We start from the raw sequence: 16,140 nt of genomic DNA, 5'->3' as shown, positions 1-16,140 counted from the left end.
GGCGGGCGGCGGGTCCTTGTCGAGGATCCCGTTTCCTCAGGGTCTTGGGGAAGGTCCATCCTGCTGCCGGAAGAGCCCCAGCCCTGGAACAGTGGGAAAGAGGCCAAGCCAGGCGCAAGGGCCGGAGGAGGGGCAGGCAGCGGGCAGGAGGGCAGAGAGGGCCCCGGCCCGGGATCTCCAGCAGCGGGGAGGCCCCAAGGAGGAGGGGAGGCCCGAGTCTGGGAGTTAGGGAGGAGGCGGGGAGGCCCGAGTCTGGGAGTTAGGGAGGAGGCAGGGAGGCCGGAGTCTTCTCTGGGATCCAAAGCCCGAGAGGGAGGACGTGGGGAAGGCAGGAAACCCCACCGAGAGAGGCCGGCGGCTCTGCCCAAAGGGGACGTGGAGGCAGCGTCCTTCTGGAGTGGGACACATCACGTGGGCTGATGAAGGGGAAACGGCGGCTGAAACGGGCAGTTCCAGAGGAGGCTGGGAAGACCCCAAAGTGGTGCCGGCGAAGAGAGCAGAACCGGGAGAGCGCGGAGAGGACCACGGGGAGAACCACCTCGGAGAGCCGCCAAGACGCAGGAGGCGGCCGGCGCGGTGGGAGCCCGTCTGGGCTTCTTTGCTCTGTTGGGGAGGAGGGCGCGGGCTGAGCGCGGCGGTTCTTGTTTCATTGTAAGAAAGGAGCGACTGAGGCGAGGGCCGGATGGTAGTTGGCCGCCAGCGATGAACCGCCGATCAGGAACGTCGGCTCCTGCCGGCACGGCCCGGCCCGCCCGTCCTTCCTGTTTGACTCAGCTTGCTCGTCTGTAAAATGGGAGCAATGACGCCCATAGCAGGCTTGTGCGAGCATCCCACAAGAGGATGTTTAAGGGCTTGCCCAGGCCCCGGCGCATCGTGGGCTCTTTGGAAGTCCCCCTTGAATTCCAAGAGCTTAGAATGGAGGACCAGAGGGGGGCGTCCAGCACTGGCCTGTGTGTTGGGGGACGCGGGGTTAAAGGTCACTTTAGGAGGGTTCTTTGGAGCGGGCGTCTCAGGAGGGGCGGGGCAGCAGGCCAGCCCAAGTGACGGGGCAATGCCCAGGGGGGACGGGCAGAGCCGAGCCCAGGAGGCCTCATGGACGTGGGCCCGGCTTCCCCCGGAGATCCCCTACGGCGGCAGCCACTGGCCCTGGGCGGCTGTCTGCAGGCTCCCGGCATCCACAAAGGCCTTTCTGTGGTCTGCCCTGCCCCCCCCCCCATCCATGCACACTCGCATCGCCCACGTGCGTCTCCGTGCACTCGGGCCCGCTGTGGCCCAGCCCTGGCGACGCCTCCTGACCACTGGCCCTGTGACGAGCGTCTGGTTTGTTTGGGCCTCACCTTCTGGGCTCGACTCCATCCTGTGCCGCCTCGGCTCCAAGGCAGAAGAGGCTCAGGGCTGGCCAGGGCGAGGTGGGTGACTGGCCCAGGGTCACCCCGCTGGGCAGGGTCTGAGGCGAGAAGCTCTTTTTCAGAGGGATGAAACAAAATCAAACTCAGGCCCTGCCTGGCCTTTTTTGTGGATTGGGCCTGGGACCTCACTGATAGGGAGGGGGAACCCCTGGGTGAGGAACCTCCTTCAATCCAAGCAGACCAGCACTGCTCTGGTGAGTCAGCTTCAGGGAGTTAGGGACTGGCCCAGGGTCACCAGCAGGCCTCCTGACGCCAGGGTGGGCTCCTGTGCCAGTCTGGGGGGCAGATTTCTGTGCCTCTTCGTCCTTCCTCAGTGAGGGGCACGAGCCTTCCCTGAGGTGCGGTGGGGAGCCCCAGAGGGCTGCAGACGGGTAGGGGGCGGCAGGGCCGAGGACCCCAACTCTGCCCAAGTCTTGGGCTCTTCAGTGGCTCTTCGGGTGGTCTAGCCTGTACAATCAGACTAGCACAGCACTAGATGGCGTCTTCCTGGCCAACCCCACAAAGCCTCCTGGGAGGGAAAGGCCTGGGGAGCCAGCGCTCCTCTCCATCAGTAAGTGGGGCTTCACCTCTCTCTGGGCCTCACTTATCTCATCTGAGAAATGAACGGGATGACGTTCCCTCTTCTCAGTCTGACTTACCGACCTTGTCCTCTGAGCCTCTCGAGAACCTTTGGAGGTAGACAGCGCAGATATTATGGGCCCATCTTACAGATGAGGAGATTGAGGCACAAGGCAAATGACTTGTCTGCAGTCACCTCACTGGGGAGTGGCTGAGTCAAGGAAGGAGCCTGAATCTCCTGCTCTTTCCATCTGGGCACCTGCCTCAAGCCACCTGCCAACCCTTTTGCCATGGCTTCCTCCAGTGGCCCTCACCCGTGGTGCTTTGGCATGGCTTCCCTGGCGCTTCCTGCCGAAGGATGACTGGCCTGGAGTTTGACTGTGGCTTTCTGAAGCAGCTCTCACAGTGGTACCAAATTCAAATCCTGCTTCACGCACTTCCTAGCTGTCGATTCCAAGAACTCCTACCTCGTTTGGTGGCTGTGAGGATTCCGTCAGATAGCGTGTGTTGGATGCCTGGCAAACCTTAGCGTGGCACCGAGAAGCTAGATGGCATCACTGCTGTTATCACTGTCCTTGGGGAGAGCAGGGACTCCGGACACCTCGCACTGCCTCCCTCCGGCTCCAGCCCAGCCCGTCTCAGCGGGAGTTACGGAGAGCTGGCGCACATCTGATGGGCATCCGGGCGTGATTGAGTTTTCCTGTTGTTCTCCCTTTTCCTCCGCCCCATCTTCACTCAGGGTGGGATTTGGGGGGCCGCTCCCCGCAGCTCACCTCCTGCCTGGCCCTGGGCGCACACACTCCCGGGGCCTCTCCTCACCACGAGGTGTTCCAGGCAGGGCGGCCACGGCTATATTGGGAAGTGAAGATGATGTCAAAACAGCAGAGAGCAGCAATAGCCCCAAATCGGAGAGAGAGATCATTGGCAGCAGGTAGCCCGCTTCCTGGGCTCTGCCCCCTCTGCCTTCCCCTCCCCTCCACAGAGCAGATCCAGGCCAGGCAAACAGCCCGGGGGTCTCAGCCCTTTGGCGGCAGCAGCAGGAGAAGGGAAGGAGGCTGGTCCTGGCTGTGCCTGTACATCTCCCCATAAGGATGCGAGGTGTCTCTGGGGATGTTTATATGTAAAGATGCTTCCTGGCCCAGGGAGACAACTGCTGCCTCCCCCTCCGTCAGCTGCCATTGTGTTTCACATCCATCTTAGACCCAGATGATTTCAGAACCAAAGAAGCCACAGCATTTCTCTTGAAGAGCAAGGAGTGAGTCTAAACGGGCTTCAGCTGAACCTGGAAGAATTAACCTGTCTCCCCATCCCCTCCTGCCTCTTTCTAGGGGATGGATGGATGGAGGGAGGGAGGGAGGGAGGGAGGGAGGGATAGATAGATGGATGGATGGAGGGAGGGAGGGAGGGAGGGAGGGAGAAGAGGGAGGGCATTCTGAGAGCACCTTCTGCTGTCTTCTCCCCAGTTCTTCAGGATGGGGCCCTGGGGGCCTTGCAGAGCAGGGAGCTGCAAAGACAGGAGACAGGAACCTCGGGAGTGTTTTTTCCTTTGTTTTCCCAGGCTCCCTTGTGGGTAGCAACAAGAGCACACTTTTCTCTACACAGCCTGGGCTAGAGATTGATTTCATCATCCTTCCATGGGGGGCCCAGCCCAGCCCCCCCAATCGTTTTTGGAGATTCTTGCCCACGGCCTGTGGTCTATCTTTCATGGGGGGTCCCCTCGGGGGCTGGATGTTTTCCTCTATTTATTAGTAGCCACAAATTCCTAATGGGGGACTCACTTAAAGTCATAACTCTGGAGCCAAAAAGGACCTCAGAAGCTCTTGAGTCCAAGCCCAACATTTCCCAGGACATGAGGCCCAGGTAGTTCGGGTGCCTTGATCCAGGCCACAGAGGTAGTGAGCCTCAGAGAGGGCTGCAGGGCACGTATTCTCCTCCCTTTATAGGTGGGAAACTGGAGTCCGAAAGAGGCCCAGGCTCAAGCGGTGCCATGTGTGCCTTCCATCCAGATTCCTTCATCGACGGGTCGATGGCCTTTGCCAGTTGGGCCCTGGCCTCCCAGGTAGCTTTGGTAGCTAGGGTGGCCCCATTACCCTGTTATTTGTACCTCATTCTTTGGGGCCCGGGATGCTGCCTCCTTTGCAGCCACGTGGCCTTTCCAGTGGATGGTTGCATAGGATTTAGAGCTGAGAGGAACCTTTGAGCCATCCAGGCCGGAGGTGACCAACCCTTGGCCAACAGCACTCCCAGGGGCAGCATGAACCACAGTAAAATGTAATTGGGAAATAGTTAATAAAATAAACAAACTGCAATGAGCACTGATGATATTAATCTGTGGTTTTCTAAGTCAGTGCATGCCCTCAGGGATCCTTCCGCAAGGCCCCTGTCTGGACTGGACGTCCACATCACTGACCCCATCTCTCACCTGAGGCCCCCGAGAAGAAAGCCCTTTGCTCAGGCTCACCTGGGCAAGTAGGAGGGTCAGAATTCAAACCCAGCTCTGCTGATTCCTCAATCCAGGATTTTCCCACTTAACTTACGTGCCAGGAAGGGAACTTGCATACATAATATATGCCCTATCCACGGCAAGAGGTAGCCGAGAAGTAATAGCAGGAGAGTCAGCCTCTGGTAAGGAGGACCCGGGGCATCTGGGACCCCCGGTAACTCTCCTAAGGCTTAAGTAAGAGTCTCGGGCAGCTGGGTGACTCGGGGATTGAGAGGCAGGCCCAGAGGGGAGGTCAGATCTGGCCTCAGACACGTCCTAGCTGGGTGACCCTGGGCACGTCCCTTCACCCCCCTGCCCGGCCCTTGCTGCTCTTCTGCCTTGGAGTCAAAACACAGCATTGAGTCCAAGATGGAAGGTGAGGGTTGAAAAAATGGATGTACGTGCGAGAGAAGGTCTCAGCTGGCTTTAGGAGAGGGAACTTCCTCACCCAGGGATTCTCGTCAGTGATTTCCTAAGCCTGCAATGAGGCCTGGCCAAAGGAGTACAGGCTGGAAGGGCTCTTGTCCAGGGTGCCCAAGGGCTTGACCAGTGGGGAAGATTCTCAGGACCAGGACGGAGCTGGGTTTCCAGCCCCGGCCTTGAAAAATGGGCTGACCATTTAAGGAAGGAGAGCCAAGGCAGTCAGGCAGCACCAGAATGGGAGGGCTTGGCTTGATTTGACTGGAGTGGGTCTTGCAGGAGCAGCCCCTGCCCTGGAGGGTCCCCGGCCTCCACCTAGCCTCCTAGGCTGGCCTCCTCCAGCTTGACAAAGGTGCGGCTTTCCGTTTGCCAGCAGCATTGGATTATGTGCACGTGGAGCACACAAGGAAGAGCCTCAGCCCGCTGCTGCGGCTCCTTGCAGGCGCCCCTCCCCTCCCTCTTCCCCTCCTGCTGTCGGGCGTCATGTGCTCCAAGATGTGAACAGACTTTAAAATTAGCCCGAGTGAGACATGATGAGGAGGGCAAGCCCATTGACAAAAAAGAGAAGGAAAAGGCCAATTGAGAGAATGACCTCCTTGAAAGGCTCTTCCAGGAGAGGGGCGAGGCTGGGGGTGAGCCAGGGCGAGGCTGGGGGGCGAGGCTGGGGGACAAGGCTGGGGGACAAGGCCGGGGGGCGAGGCTGGGGGGTGAGCCAGGGCAAGGCCGGGGGACGAGGCTGGGGGGCAAGGCTGGGGGGCGAGGCTGGGGGGTGAGCCAGGGCGAGGCTGGGGGGCAAAGCTGGGGCCACACATCCACCCCAAGCCAGGCTCCCTGCCCCAGAGAAGGCTGCCACCATTATTTGGAGGCTGGGCCTACACGGGTAAATATGGGGTTTCCATAGAGATTCTTTGATGCTGGTACCCAGCTCTGTTTTCCCTGCTCAGAGGCTTCCCTTGGGGGGGGGGGCTGGATTCTCTCCCCAGAGAGGCCGTGGGAGGCAGCCCGAGATGATGTCCTCCCCCAGGAGTGTGGAAGGAGACGGCGGCACAGCTTCAGGCCGCTTCCCACAATCCTGAGGAAAGAGCCCCGATTTAGGAGTTAGAACCCAGGCTTGGGCCCGCTTCTGTAAGCAGTGAGGAGATGGGTTATGGCGGTCTCTAGGGTCCTTCCCAGCTTCAGATTACCCAGGAGGGGGCAGGGGATGGGGGGGAGATCAGGGGGGCAGCCCGATAGAGAGGCCGCCTGCTCCCCCGCCAGGGCCCCCGGTGGGGTGGGTCTGCAGGCCATCGTTGCCGTTAGCCTTAGGAGGAGAAGCTGGTTCTCTGAGCGTTTCCCCAGCACGTGGCCCAGAGAAGGCGCTTAATAAAGCACCCCCAGCAGGCGCTGTGTGGGTTTCGGGCCTTTGGTTGGGCTCAGCGGCTGCCTCATCCTGTACCTCTCGGAGCCCGCTTTCTCACGGCCTGTCACCGGAGGGCATCGCGAAGGCCGCTGCCAGCTCTGGCCTTCTGCGGGGCCTAAACTCGCCTCACCGTTGTGGCCGGGGTGGAATGGGAGTGTTTGCAAGCGGGAAGCCCGTCACCAAGAGCCAGCCTCGCCGCCGATGGGGTGACCCTCAGGGCCCCGAGCAGCGCTCCCAGACTTCCATTAGGGGGAAGGTGGAGACTGCTGTTAGTCAAGGGGTTTTCCTTCCTCCTCCCTGCCTGGAAGCCCCTATCCAGCAGCATCCCAGGGCTGAGAATGAACAGAAGAACCCTAGACTGGCCGCTGGTCAGGGTGATGCTGTAGATATTGTTCCCCTGGATTTTAGCAAAGCGGCAGGAAAATCCTGTTGTGCCATCTTGACAGACCAGCTAGGCCGTAAGAGGGGAGGGAGTGTTTCGAAGCCTGTGAGTTGGTTGAATCTAATCCAAGTGGCCATTTAGAGGGATCCGGGTCAAAACCAAGCAGGGCTTCTTCCCTTTTTCTGCATCCTAGACCCCTTGGGAGCCTGGGAATCTCCAGGGGGACGTTTTCAAGTAATCTGAGGAAGCATTGATTTTGGTTAGAGCTTAGTGAACATAAGGATGGATGGGTGGATGGATGGATGGATGGATGGATGGATGGATGGATGGATGGATGGGTGGGTGGATGGATGGATGGGTGGGTGGATGGATGGGTGGGTGGATGGATGGATGGATGGATGGATGGATGGATGGATGGATGGATGGGTGGGTGGATGGATGGGTGGGTGGATGGATGGATGGATGGATGGGTGGATGAATGTATGAATGGATGGATGGGTGGGTGCATGGATGTATGGATGGGCGGATGGATTTTCCCATCCAAGTTTATGGGCCTCCCAAAATTCATCCACAGACCTCTGACTTGGTGGGAAGTCTCCAAGGGAATACCCAGGGATCTCTTTTTGGTCATGGGACAGTCAACATTTTTCCTTAGACACTTGGATAAAGCCAGAAGAGAGATGTACTTAAGTAAGCGTCCTGAGAGCAGAGCTCATTCATCCCTTTAATCTTCTGATGAAGCTGAGCCTAGATTGGAGGCGAAGTAAATGTAGGAATGAATGTGAGCACTTAAAGGTTTGCAGGATATGCCCTCACTGTGTGACCCTGGGCCAGTCACTTAACCCCAACTTCCTAGCCCTTACCACTCTTCTGTCTTAGAATCAATTGATTCTAAGACAGAAGGGAAGGGTTTAAAAGAGAAAAAAAGGTTTGCAAGGTACTTTCATAGAGTATCTCATTTGATCTTCACCACAGGATGTTATCTCCATTGTACAGAAAACTGAATCCAAGAGATCTCAAGGGATTGGATCAGGGACACACAACTAGCAAGTGTCAGAAAATAACAATAGCTTAATATTCATAGAGTGTTTGCTATGTGCCAGGCACTGGACTCAGTACTTGGGTGTTATCCTTGTGTTTTTATAGGTCAGCACATGGAGGCAAACAGAAGTTAAGTGACTTACCCAGGGTCATACAGCTTGTGATTCATTTGAAACCAGGTCTTCCTTATTCCAGGCAGCTGTGTGGAGGTTGGGTTGGCAAGCAGAGAGATTGGAGGTGAGACTCCAGGAAGTAGCTGCTATCATGTCCAGGGGGGAGGTGAGGAGGGCCTGAACCAGAGTGGTGGCCGTTCGAGTGGAGAGAATGTGAAAGGGGGGAGACAGATGGCAGCGGCCGAGAGAGAAGGAAACACTGAACTCCTGGATGGCGAGGAGGCCCTCGAGGGCCCGGGTATAGCAAGAGGAGGGGATGCAGGCCAAAGCCTTTAGAGGGGCCCGGATGCGAATGATGAATGATCCAGCAGGAGCAGATCCTGGCTTACAGAGCCGGCCTTCAAACAGCCCAGACCCGCCGGTCAGCTCTGTCGGGGGCCTCCGTGAGAGGCGTTTGAGGGGGCGCCACCCTGGGCACACCGAAGGTCCTTGGGAAACTCTCCCTGCGGTGATTCGCTTTGGCCCTCGGTGGGGGAGGGCACCGGGCAGCCCTCCTGTTCCCTCTCCTCTCGGCCGGGGGGAGGGAGGGAGGCCGGCCTCACCTTCGGGATCCTTTCTGTCGGCCGTGTGAAGGCGCCCGTGTGGCGAGAGCAGGGGGAGCGGGTGCCGGAAGGCCCCCCTTCCCTCGTGGCACTTCTCCTGGGGATGGGCAGAGCCTGGCGGCGAGGGCGCCTCCGCGCAGGGACAGGCTGCTCACGGGCCACGTTTCTCCTGGATTTTGGCCCGAGGCCCCTCCCCCATCCTTTCCTTGGCCCAGGAGAGCCGTTTCTGGGAGGAGGGACGCTGGGCCCTACTTGGAGCCTCCGTGCGGCCGACGGTCTGCGGGGCCTCCCTGTCCGGGGACTGGACGTAAAGGCCCTTCTCGCTCTAGACGTGGGCTTCTGCTGGGGTTCGGGCCGTGCCTCCTGCCGGGCGAGCCATGGGGCGTGGCAGCACTCTGGGCCCGACCTCCTGCTCGTCTCCGCTGCTCGGAGGACGGAGGCGGACGCTGCCTCCATCAAGGGCGGCGAGGCCCCGGCTCGGGCCCTGCCCAGCAGAGGCCCTCCGGCACCAGGGCTTCCCAAAGTGGGGGGAGGAGGAGGGGCGAGACATGATGGAGAGCCGCTTTTTGTGGGTGAAACAAGCCACTTGGCCGAAGTCAGTGACCTGGTCATTTCTCTCGCCTGTCGAACGCTGTCTTGTGTCAGGCTCTCCCGCCCTTATTTTGGAGCCACAGAGGGCCTGCCTGGGGCCCCGGGGGGTGCCTGGGAAGGAGGAAGGGGGGGGGCGTGGATGGCAGTGGAGGACCCAAAGGGACATCGGCTCCTGCAGGGGCCGCGCCAGGCGGGCGTGGGCAAGGGGCAGCCCAAGGGGCCGCGCCAGGCGGGCGTGGGCAAGGGGCAGCCCAAGGGGCCGCGCCAGGCGGGCGTGGGCAAGGGGCAGCACCAGGCGGGCATGAGCAAGGAGCAGCCCAAGGGGCCGCGCCAGGCGGGCATGGGCAAGGGGCAGCCCAAGGGGCAGCGCCAGGCGGGCGTGGGCAAGGGGCAGCACCAGGCGGGCATGAGCAAGGAGCAGCCCAAGGGGCCGCGCCAGGCGGGCATGAGCAAGGAGCAGCCCAAGGGGCCGCGCCAGGCGGGCGTGGGCAAGGGGCAGCACCAGGCGGGCATGAGCAAGGGGCAGCCCAAGGGGCAGCGCCAGGCGGGCGTGGGCAAGGGGCAGCCCAAGGGGCCGCGCCAGGCGGGCGTGGGCAAGGGGCAGCCCAAGGGGCAGTGCCAGGCGGGCATGGGCAAGGGGCAGCCCATTGCGCAGGAGGAAGCCTTCGAGTCCTCTTGCTCCCGCCTCATTCCGTGTTTTCCTCCTCTTCTCTGCCCAGGCCCGGGGATGGGGCGCCTCCTGGGCCCGAGGCGGCTCTTGCCACCTGTCCCCCGGGGGCTCTGGTTTCTGCTGGCTCCAGACTCCTTGGCCAGGGTGTCCTGCAGCTGCCTTCAGCCCTCCGCGCGCCCCCTCCCCCCGGTAGGGGTGTCACAGTGGCGCCAGGTCAGGCCGGGGGCTGGGCTCTGGCCCCTGGACAAGGAGCCACCTGCTTCCCTCGGGTCCTTCTTTGGAAGTGAGGCCAACGCGCTTCTCCATGTGACCTCCCACCGGGGAGCTCCGGGGGGAGGGGGAGCCGCGTGTCAGAACTCCTGGGTTCTATTCCTGGCTTCGGCGATGGAGCCCTGGCGGCCGACCTCGGGGAGGGGCCTCCCTTGGGCTCCTGCAGGGCGAAGGCAGACTCCTGGCTGGGTGCTGTGACGAGGTCACCGGCTGGAGCTTCCCACATGAGGAAAGACGAAACTCCTGCTAAGCCCCGTCCCTGGAGCAGCTCCTCCGGCCCTCCCCATCTGGCGCGCCTCCCTCCTGTGCCCGTTCCTCGCTCGGGCGCTCTCTCCGCCTCCCTCCCTGGTGAGCTCTCCAGAAGCGACTTGGCGGTCCCGGAGTCCCGTCCATCGGCAGGTGCTCCACCCCCAACAGGAGAGCGGGAACCCGGGAAGAACCTCGGGGGCACCGTCGCTGGGGCCGGCACGGAAAAGCCGCTCGGGGGGTCCCAGGGTCCCCCGGCCTAATGGGGGCTCTGTTGCCCGGGAGCCGCCGGCCACTAGCCGCCCAGCAGCCCTCTGCAGGGCTCCTCCCTGGGCAGAGGCCCTTCCTTCTGGGGAGCGGCAGGAGGAGGTGTCGGTGGGTCCAGCGGCTCTGTGCTGACCGACCCTCCGTCGCCGGCGTCGCGTCAGGAGACCTTGGACACCTTCTGGGTACCGGCCCCTCGCCGGACGAGCCCGGCACCACGGAATGGGCTCTTCACACTCTGCTTTTAACTAAGAGCGCCCTGCAAGAACAGGCCGGCCTCTGGCCGGGGCTCGGGGTCCTTCGAGTCCCCAGGCTCCCTGCATCGAGCCGAGCCCGGGCCATGCTCCTCCACGTCTCAGCCAGCGCCTCCCGGTGACTCTGCCGCCTTCACTTCCCTTCCCTGGCCCTGCCATCTCCCATGAGGAGGCGAGCTCCTTGAGGCAGCGGCTGCCTCGTTTGGGGGTGAATTCCAGGGACAGCCGTACGCAAAGGAGCTTTCCTGTCTCTCAGACGAGGCCGTCTCGTCTCCTGCAGCCCGGGTTGGAGGTGGGCATTCACAGCAGTGATGGAAGCCTCGACGCCGGCCCCCCTTGGTAGCTCTGGAAGCCCCTGGCTCTGGCCAGGAAGCCTTCTCACACCCACAGCTTTTCTTTATCACACAGACTTCCGTATTCTTCATTTTTGTAAGTGGATCATCTTCCAAAGCCCCAACCATAGAGCCAGCAAACAACCACAAATCCTGTGTCTTCAGCCGCAGTCTTACTCTAACCGTTCTTCCCCCGGAGGCGGAGAGGGCCCCTCGCGTCGCCCCGGCTGTCCAGCCCCTCCCGTCCAGCCCCTCGTGTCGCCCGGCCGTCCAGCCCCTCGAGCCCCTCAGCGTCGCCCCGGCCGTCCAGCCCCTCAGCGTCGCCCCGGCCGTCCAGCCCCTCCCGTCCAGCCCCTCGCGTCGCCCCGGCTGTCCAGCCCCTCCCGTCCAGCCCCTCGTGTCGCCCGGCCGTCCAGCTCCTCGGCGTCGCCCCGGCCATCCAGCCCCTCCCGTCCAGCCCCGGCCGTCCAGCCCCTCGGCGTCGCCCCAGCCATCCAGCCCCTCGGCGTCGCCCCGGACGTCCAGCCCCTCGGCGTCGCCCCGGACGTCCAGCCCCTCGCGTCGCCCCGGCCGTCCAGCCCCTCAGCGTCGCCCCGGCCGTCCAGCCCCTCCCGTCCAGCCCCGGCCGTCCAGCCCCTCGCATCGCCCCAGCCGTCCAGCCCCTCGGAATCGCCCCAGCCGTCCAGCCCCTCGCGTCGCCCCGGCCGTCCAGCCCCTCAGCGTCGCCCCGGCCGTCCAGCCCCTCCCGTCCAGCCCCGGCCGTTCAGCCCCTCGGAATCGCCCCGATCATCGCTTAGTCTGTCCCGTTGGATCATTTCCGAATATTGCTGACTGTACCACGTTCTGGTTCTGCTGGTTCCACTCGGCATCCGTTCATGCAGCTCTTCCCAGCTCCCCCTGGTGGTGCTCATCGTTTGCCACCGTCGGCTCCCCCGGCGAGGGGCAGCCCTCGGTTTCCCGTTCTTTGCCCCCGCAGGCAGAGCAGCGAGAAGCGTTTCTGGCCCAGCCGGCCCTCGGCCGCGCACCCCAGAGCTCCGGGGGCTTGCAGCTGGCCGGGGTCTTTAAGACCCCCTTTTCCTGCGTCCAGGCCCTCGGGCAGCCTGTGAGAGCAGATGTTCTGGGGGGTAATGTCTCCCCTTTGGGGTGCCCAGCACCTCCCGGCCCCCCCAGAGAGCTGAGGAAGGTAAATGTCAGCAGCGTTCCTGCCCCAGACACAGGCTGGATTGAGCCCGTCTCCTCTGCTCAGAGGTGGCCAAGACCGTCTTCCCCCCGCGGCATGCCTGGCCCGGCACCCTGGGAGACAGGATGAGCCCTGCCCTGCCCAGCTGCTCGGCTCTGCCAGGGGAGGAGGGTGACTTTAAGGGGAGGCTTCGTGTCAGGAAAAGGCAAGTCTCTGGGCACCAGCTCCCCGCTGCCCAGAGGCTCGTAGCAGCCTGGCCAGCTTAGTGGCTGGTTCAAACTCATTTGCTCTTGGAGCCGTGCACTGGGAGGTCTGCTGTGGCACACGGACCAGACACGCTGGGCTGTCCCAGTGCCACTCGGGAGGGGGATGGGCCTCACAGACCAGGGCTTAGGGGACGGGTGGGACGATCCAGAGGCCGTCCTTCGCCTCTTCAGGGTCTGGATAACCGGAGGCAGGTTTCTGGGAGGGAGAGGCAGAAGCGACATCCCCCAAGGGCCCTCGAGGTTAGATTAGAAGGGCTGAGGGACGACAGTGCTGCATTTGGAATCAGCCTGGAAGAATAGAAAGACCTGGGGCCCCAGGACCAAGCTCGCCTCCTGCCTCAGCTCTGGCTCCCAGGCCAAGGACGGGTCAGTGTTCTTTCTCTCTCTTGGCCTCTCTCATCTGCAAACAAGGGGTTGAACTGAATTTCTTCTTCCTTTTCTTAAACCTTTACCTTCTATCTCAGAATCAAGGATCAATTCCAAGGCAGGAGAATGGGATGGGCTAGGCCGTTGGGATTCAGTGACCTGCCCAAGGCCATACAGCTAGGAAATATCTGAGGTCAGATTTGAACCCAGATCCTCCTGACTCCAATCTGGGCTCTGTTTCCACTCAGCCATCTAGCTGTTTCTGAACTCAATATCTTCTAAGATCTCTTCCAGTTCTAAATGTTTAAGTCAGACAACCAGAATTTGAAACTGCCACTTACTACCTTGGTACCTCGGACTTGGAGCCTCCCCAGGTTTCATTTCCTCATCAGAAAAATTAGGGGGCTGTTGGGAATCCCATAGAATGTCTTCCTTTTTCATAGAATTTGGTTACCTTTCCTGTGGCCATGCCTGCCCCCTGGCCAGTTTGGGGAAGGGCAGAGGGCCCGATGGACCATCTTTTAATTAGGTATCACCAATTAAAGATATCTTGGAATGGTCAGGAGGAGGGGCTGAATAACGAGCTCCTAAAAATCTATTGATTAGAGGACCAACCCAGCCGAGAGGTTTTTGAAAAACAACCATGGAGACCAACTGGGACCCTATTTTCTTACCTCTTAGCCCGTTTAATCTCCTGGAACATCTGGGTCCCTTGGTGGCTGTTTCCTGTGTCCCGGCACTTCTGGAAATGACTTCTTCCTCCTCCCCCTCCCTCCCAGAAATCTCCATGGTTTTGAGTCTGGCCTAACCAATAAACCCGATAGAACCCATATACTTAAATTCATACCCTCCCTCCGCCCCAAAAAGAAAGAAGAAAAATGGGATGGCTGGACTCCGCCCCAGTTCTGTGGGCCTACGATGTGCCAGGCTGGGGCAGATGTCCAGTCATATAAGGGGCCTGAAAGGAAAAGGGAAGACTCGAGGCCCAGATGCGTCAGGAGGGGTTGGTATGCAGGTCTGCCTAGGTGGCCGGGCCTCTAGATGTGCCATTTCCTGGCTGTCCTCTTCCCCAAAGGCTCTCGCCGCGCTCTCCTTCTTCCTTACCGCCGAAGGGAAAAAGCCCTTGCAGTGTGTGCAGGGCCCTAACTCTCCTCCTCCTCACCCTTACAGCTGTCCAGAAGTTGGAATGGGATGTGAGCCATGAATGGTGATGCCCCTTGTCAGGACACCTCCTCCCAGGTCCCCGACTGGCGGGAGTTCTGCGAGCTGCACGCCCAGGCGGCCGCGGTGGACTTTGCCCAGAAATTCTGCAGGTTCCTTCGGGAGAACCCACAGTACGACACCCCAGGAGCCGAGGCCTCTTTCTCCCATCACTTTGCCGCCAACTTCCTGGACGTCTTCAGCGTCGAGGTGAGCCGTGTCTTCGTCTCTGACTCGCCCACAAAGTACAACATCGTCCCCTTTGTGGGGCTGCAGCCCTGCCACATGCCCAATGCCCGGGGCCCCTTCCCCTGCCGAGAGGAGACCTCCACCGAGTCCCTCGACAGCATGGACCCCGTGGCCGGGGCGCCCCCAGCCCGCTATCTGAGCCAGGCCCAGCAGGCTCAGGCCCACAAGGTCTCTTCCTATGGCCACTCGCGAAGCTCCGAAGATGTGTCTTTCCGTGCCACGGCCAAGCCGAGATTCAAGAAGGGCTTCTCGCTGCGCAACATGAGCCTGTGTGTGGTGGATGGCATGAAGGAGATGTGGCATCGTCGGGCACCCCCCGAGCCCGAGGCTGGCCCGCTGCCAGCACCTGGTGGGGGAGAGCCTCCGGCAGAGCCCCGGGAGAAGTGGGCCCACCGGCTCAGGCTCTCCCGAGGTCCGGCCTCCAAGGTGGAGCTGGCCGACATCCAGCGAGAGGGGACCTTGCGCTACATGGTGGCTGACGACTCCAGCTGTGTCGGCGGCTCCCAATGGCAGAAGTGCCGGCTGATGCTCCGGAAGGCTGTGAAGGTGGAGGGCGAGCGGTTCCTGCTAGAGTTCTACGTCCCCCCCAAGGTGAGAGTGTCCACTGGTGGTCAGGGGAGCATGGGAGAGTTTCATGGGGGGAGGAGGCAAGGGGAGAGTCAGGCTGGGGAGGAAGGAGAGCTGAGTTCCAATCCTAGCATGGGCGGAAGAGGAAGAAGAAGGGAGGGAGGGAGGAAGGAAGCATGGAATGAATGACCAAATGAATGAATAACTAAAGGAATGAAGGAAGGGAAGAAGGAATGACTGAAGAGGGTAACGGATAAACAGTCCCTTGTGGCTCTCCCTGCCCCCAGCCCAGCTCTTCTCACCCCCTTTCCTCCACAGCCATGTGTACACAGGAAGGGCCAAGGCCCTGAGGCAGCCCATCTGTGAGGGGGCAGGCAGGGAACACACATTTTAACCTCCCCTCCGCTGGCTTTAGAATCCTCATCCATCCATTGAGCGCACACAAGCCCTGCTGAACATGCTCTGGGGGAGGCAGGAGAGGGAGGCAAAAAGCTTCTGCTTGCAGGGATCCCGCCATCAGAGTGGGGAGGCAAGAATGACAAAAACGAGGAGCACTTCTAAGAAGTGGGTGTGTGAGAATATAGGGGAAAGCTGAGATGGGGGTGCAGAAGTGAGGGGGAGTGAATGGCAGGGCTGAGCTCAGGCTAGGAGGGAAGCTATGGGCACTCTGGAAAGCCTGGCATGATGGAAAAGAAAGAGGAGGACGGCACCAGGGAGACAGGCAAGGCAGGGAGCAAACCCAGCAAGGGTGCTTGCTCAACATTGATCTTGCTGGGGCCGCCTGTTTAGGCAGGAGGAGCCTCTTTTCACCACAGGAAATGCCGGGTGAGACCAGGTTGCTCTCTTCAGTCCTCTTCATCTTCCTTTCCAAGAACAGGGTGAGGAGCAGCAGCAGCTCCTGGAGACCCTGGGTGGAGGGAGGGCTGGAGCCCCAGCTGTGTGGTGGGGTGGGTGAGAAAGCCAAGTTCCTTTGAATATCCACTCAGGGACATGGACTCAGGGCTTCCTCAGTGGGCACTGTGGCTCAAACTCTTCCTCGCCGAGTGACCCTAGACAAGTCATCTAACCTTTGAGACCCTTAGAAGCCTCCTCTGTAAAATGGGAAAGATTGGTCCGAGCTTCTTCATATCGGCACATGAAGAGAGCACTTCTTTTTCAAATTCACGCCTTGTCTCCCCACCCTGTCTGTGGGGTCCCTACAGACACAAGCGGCTTCTTTTCCTCTTCAAGTCCTCACCCCCCACCACCCCCCACAGCCTGACTATCCGTGGAGCTGTTT

At 60.9% G+C, this 16,140-nt stretch overlaps 1 protein-coding gene across 2 annotated transcripts in view; it reads left to right on the top strand.

The window, feature by feature from the left end:
* The window catches only part of SH2B2 (SH2B adaptor protein 2), a 56,086-nt gene that overhangs the window by 12,131 nt on the left and 27,815 nt on the right, over positions 1-16,140 (top strand). The window contains exons 1-2 of one of the 2 annotated variants that reach the window (XM_056819802.1): positions 7,802-7,928; positions 14,016-14,885. In XM_056819802.1, the coding sequence (XP_056675780.1) occupies positions 14,046-14,885 (840 nt within the window). In that variant the 5' untranslated portion in view covers positions 7,802-7,928; positions 14,016-14,045. Of the gene's footprint in view, positions 1-7,801; positions 7,929-14,015; positions 14,886-16,140 lie in introns of those variants that run through there. The other variant, XM_056819801.1, reaches the window with a different exon arrangement.

The sequence above is a fragment of the Monodelphis domestica genome, chromosome 2, assembly GCF_027887165.1.
Source record: "Monodelphis domestica isolate mMonDom1 chromosome 2, mMonDom1.pri, whole genome shotgun sequence".
In the NCBI taxonomy this organism is placed as follows: Eukaryota; Metazoa; Chordata; class Mammalia; order Didelphimorphia; family Didelphidae; genus Monodelphis; species Monodelphis domestica.
This window is presented reverse-complemented; position numbering and strand designations above follow the sequence as displayed.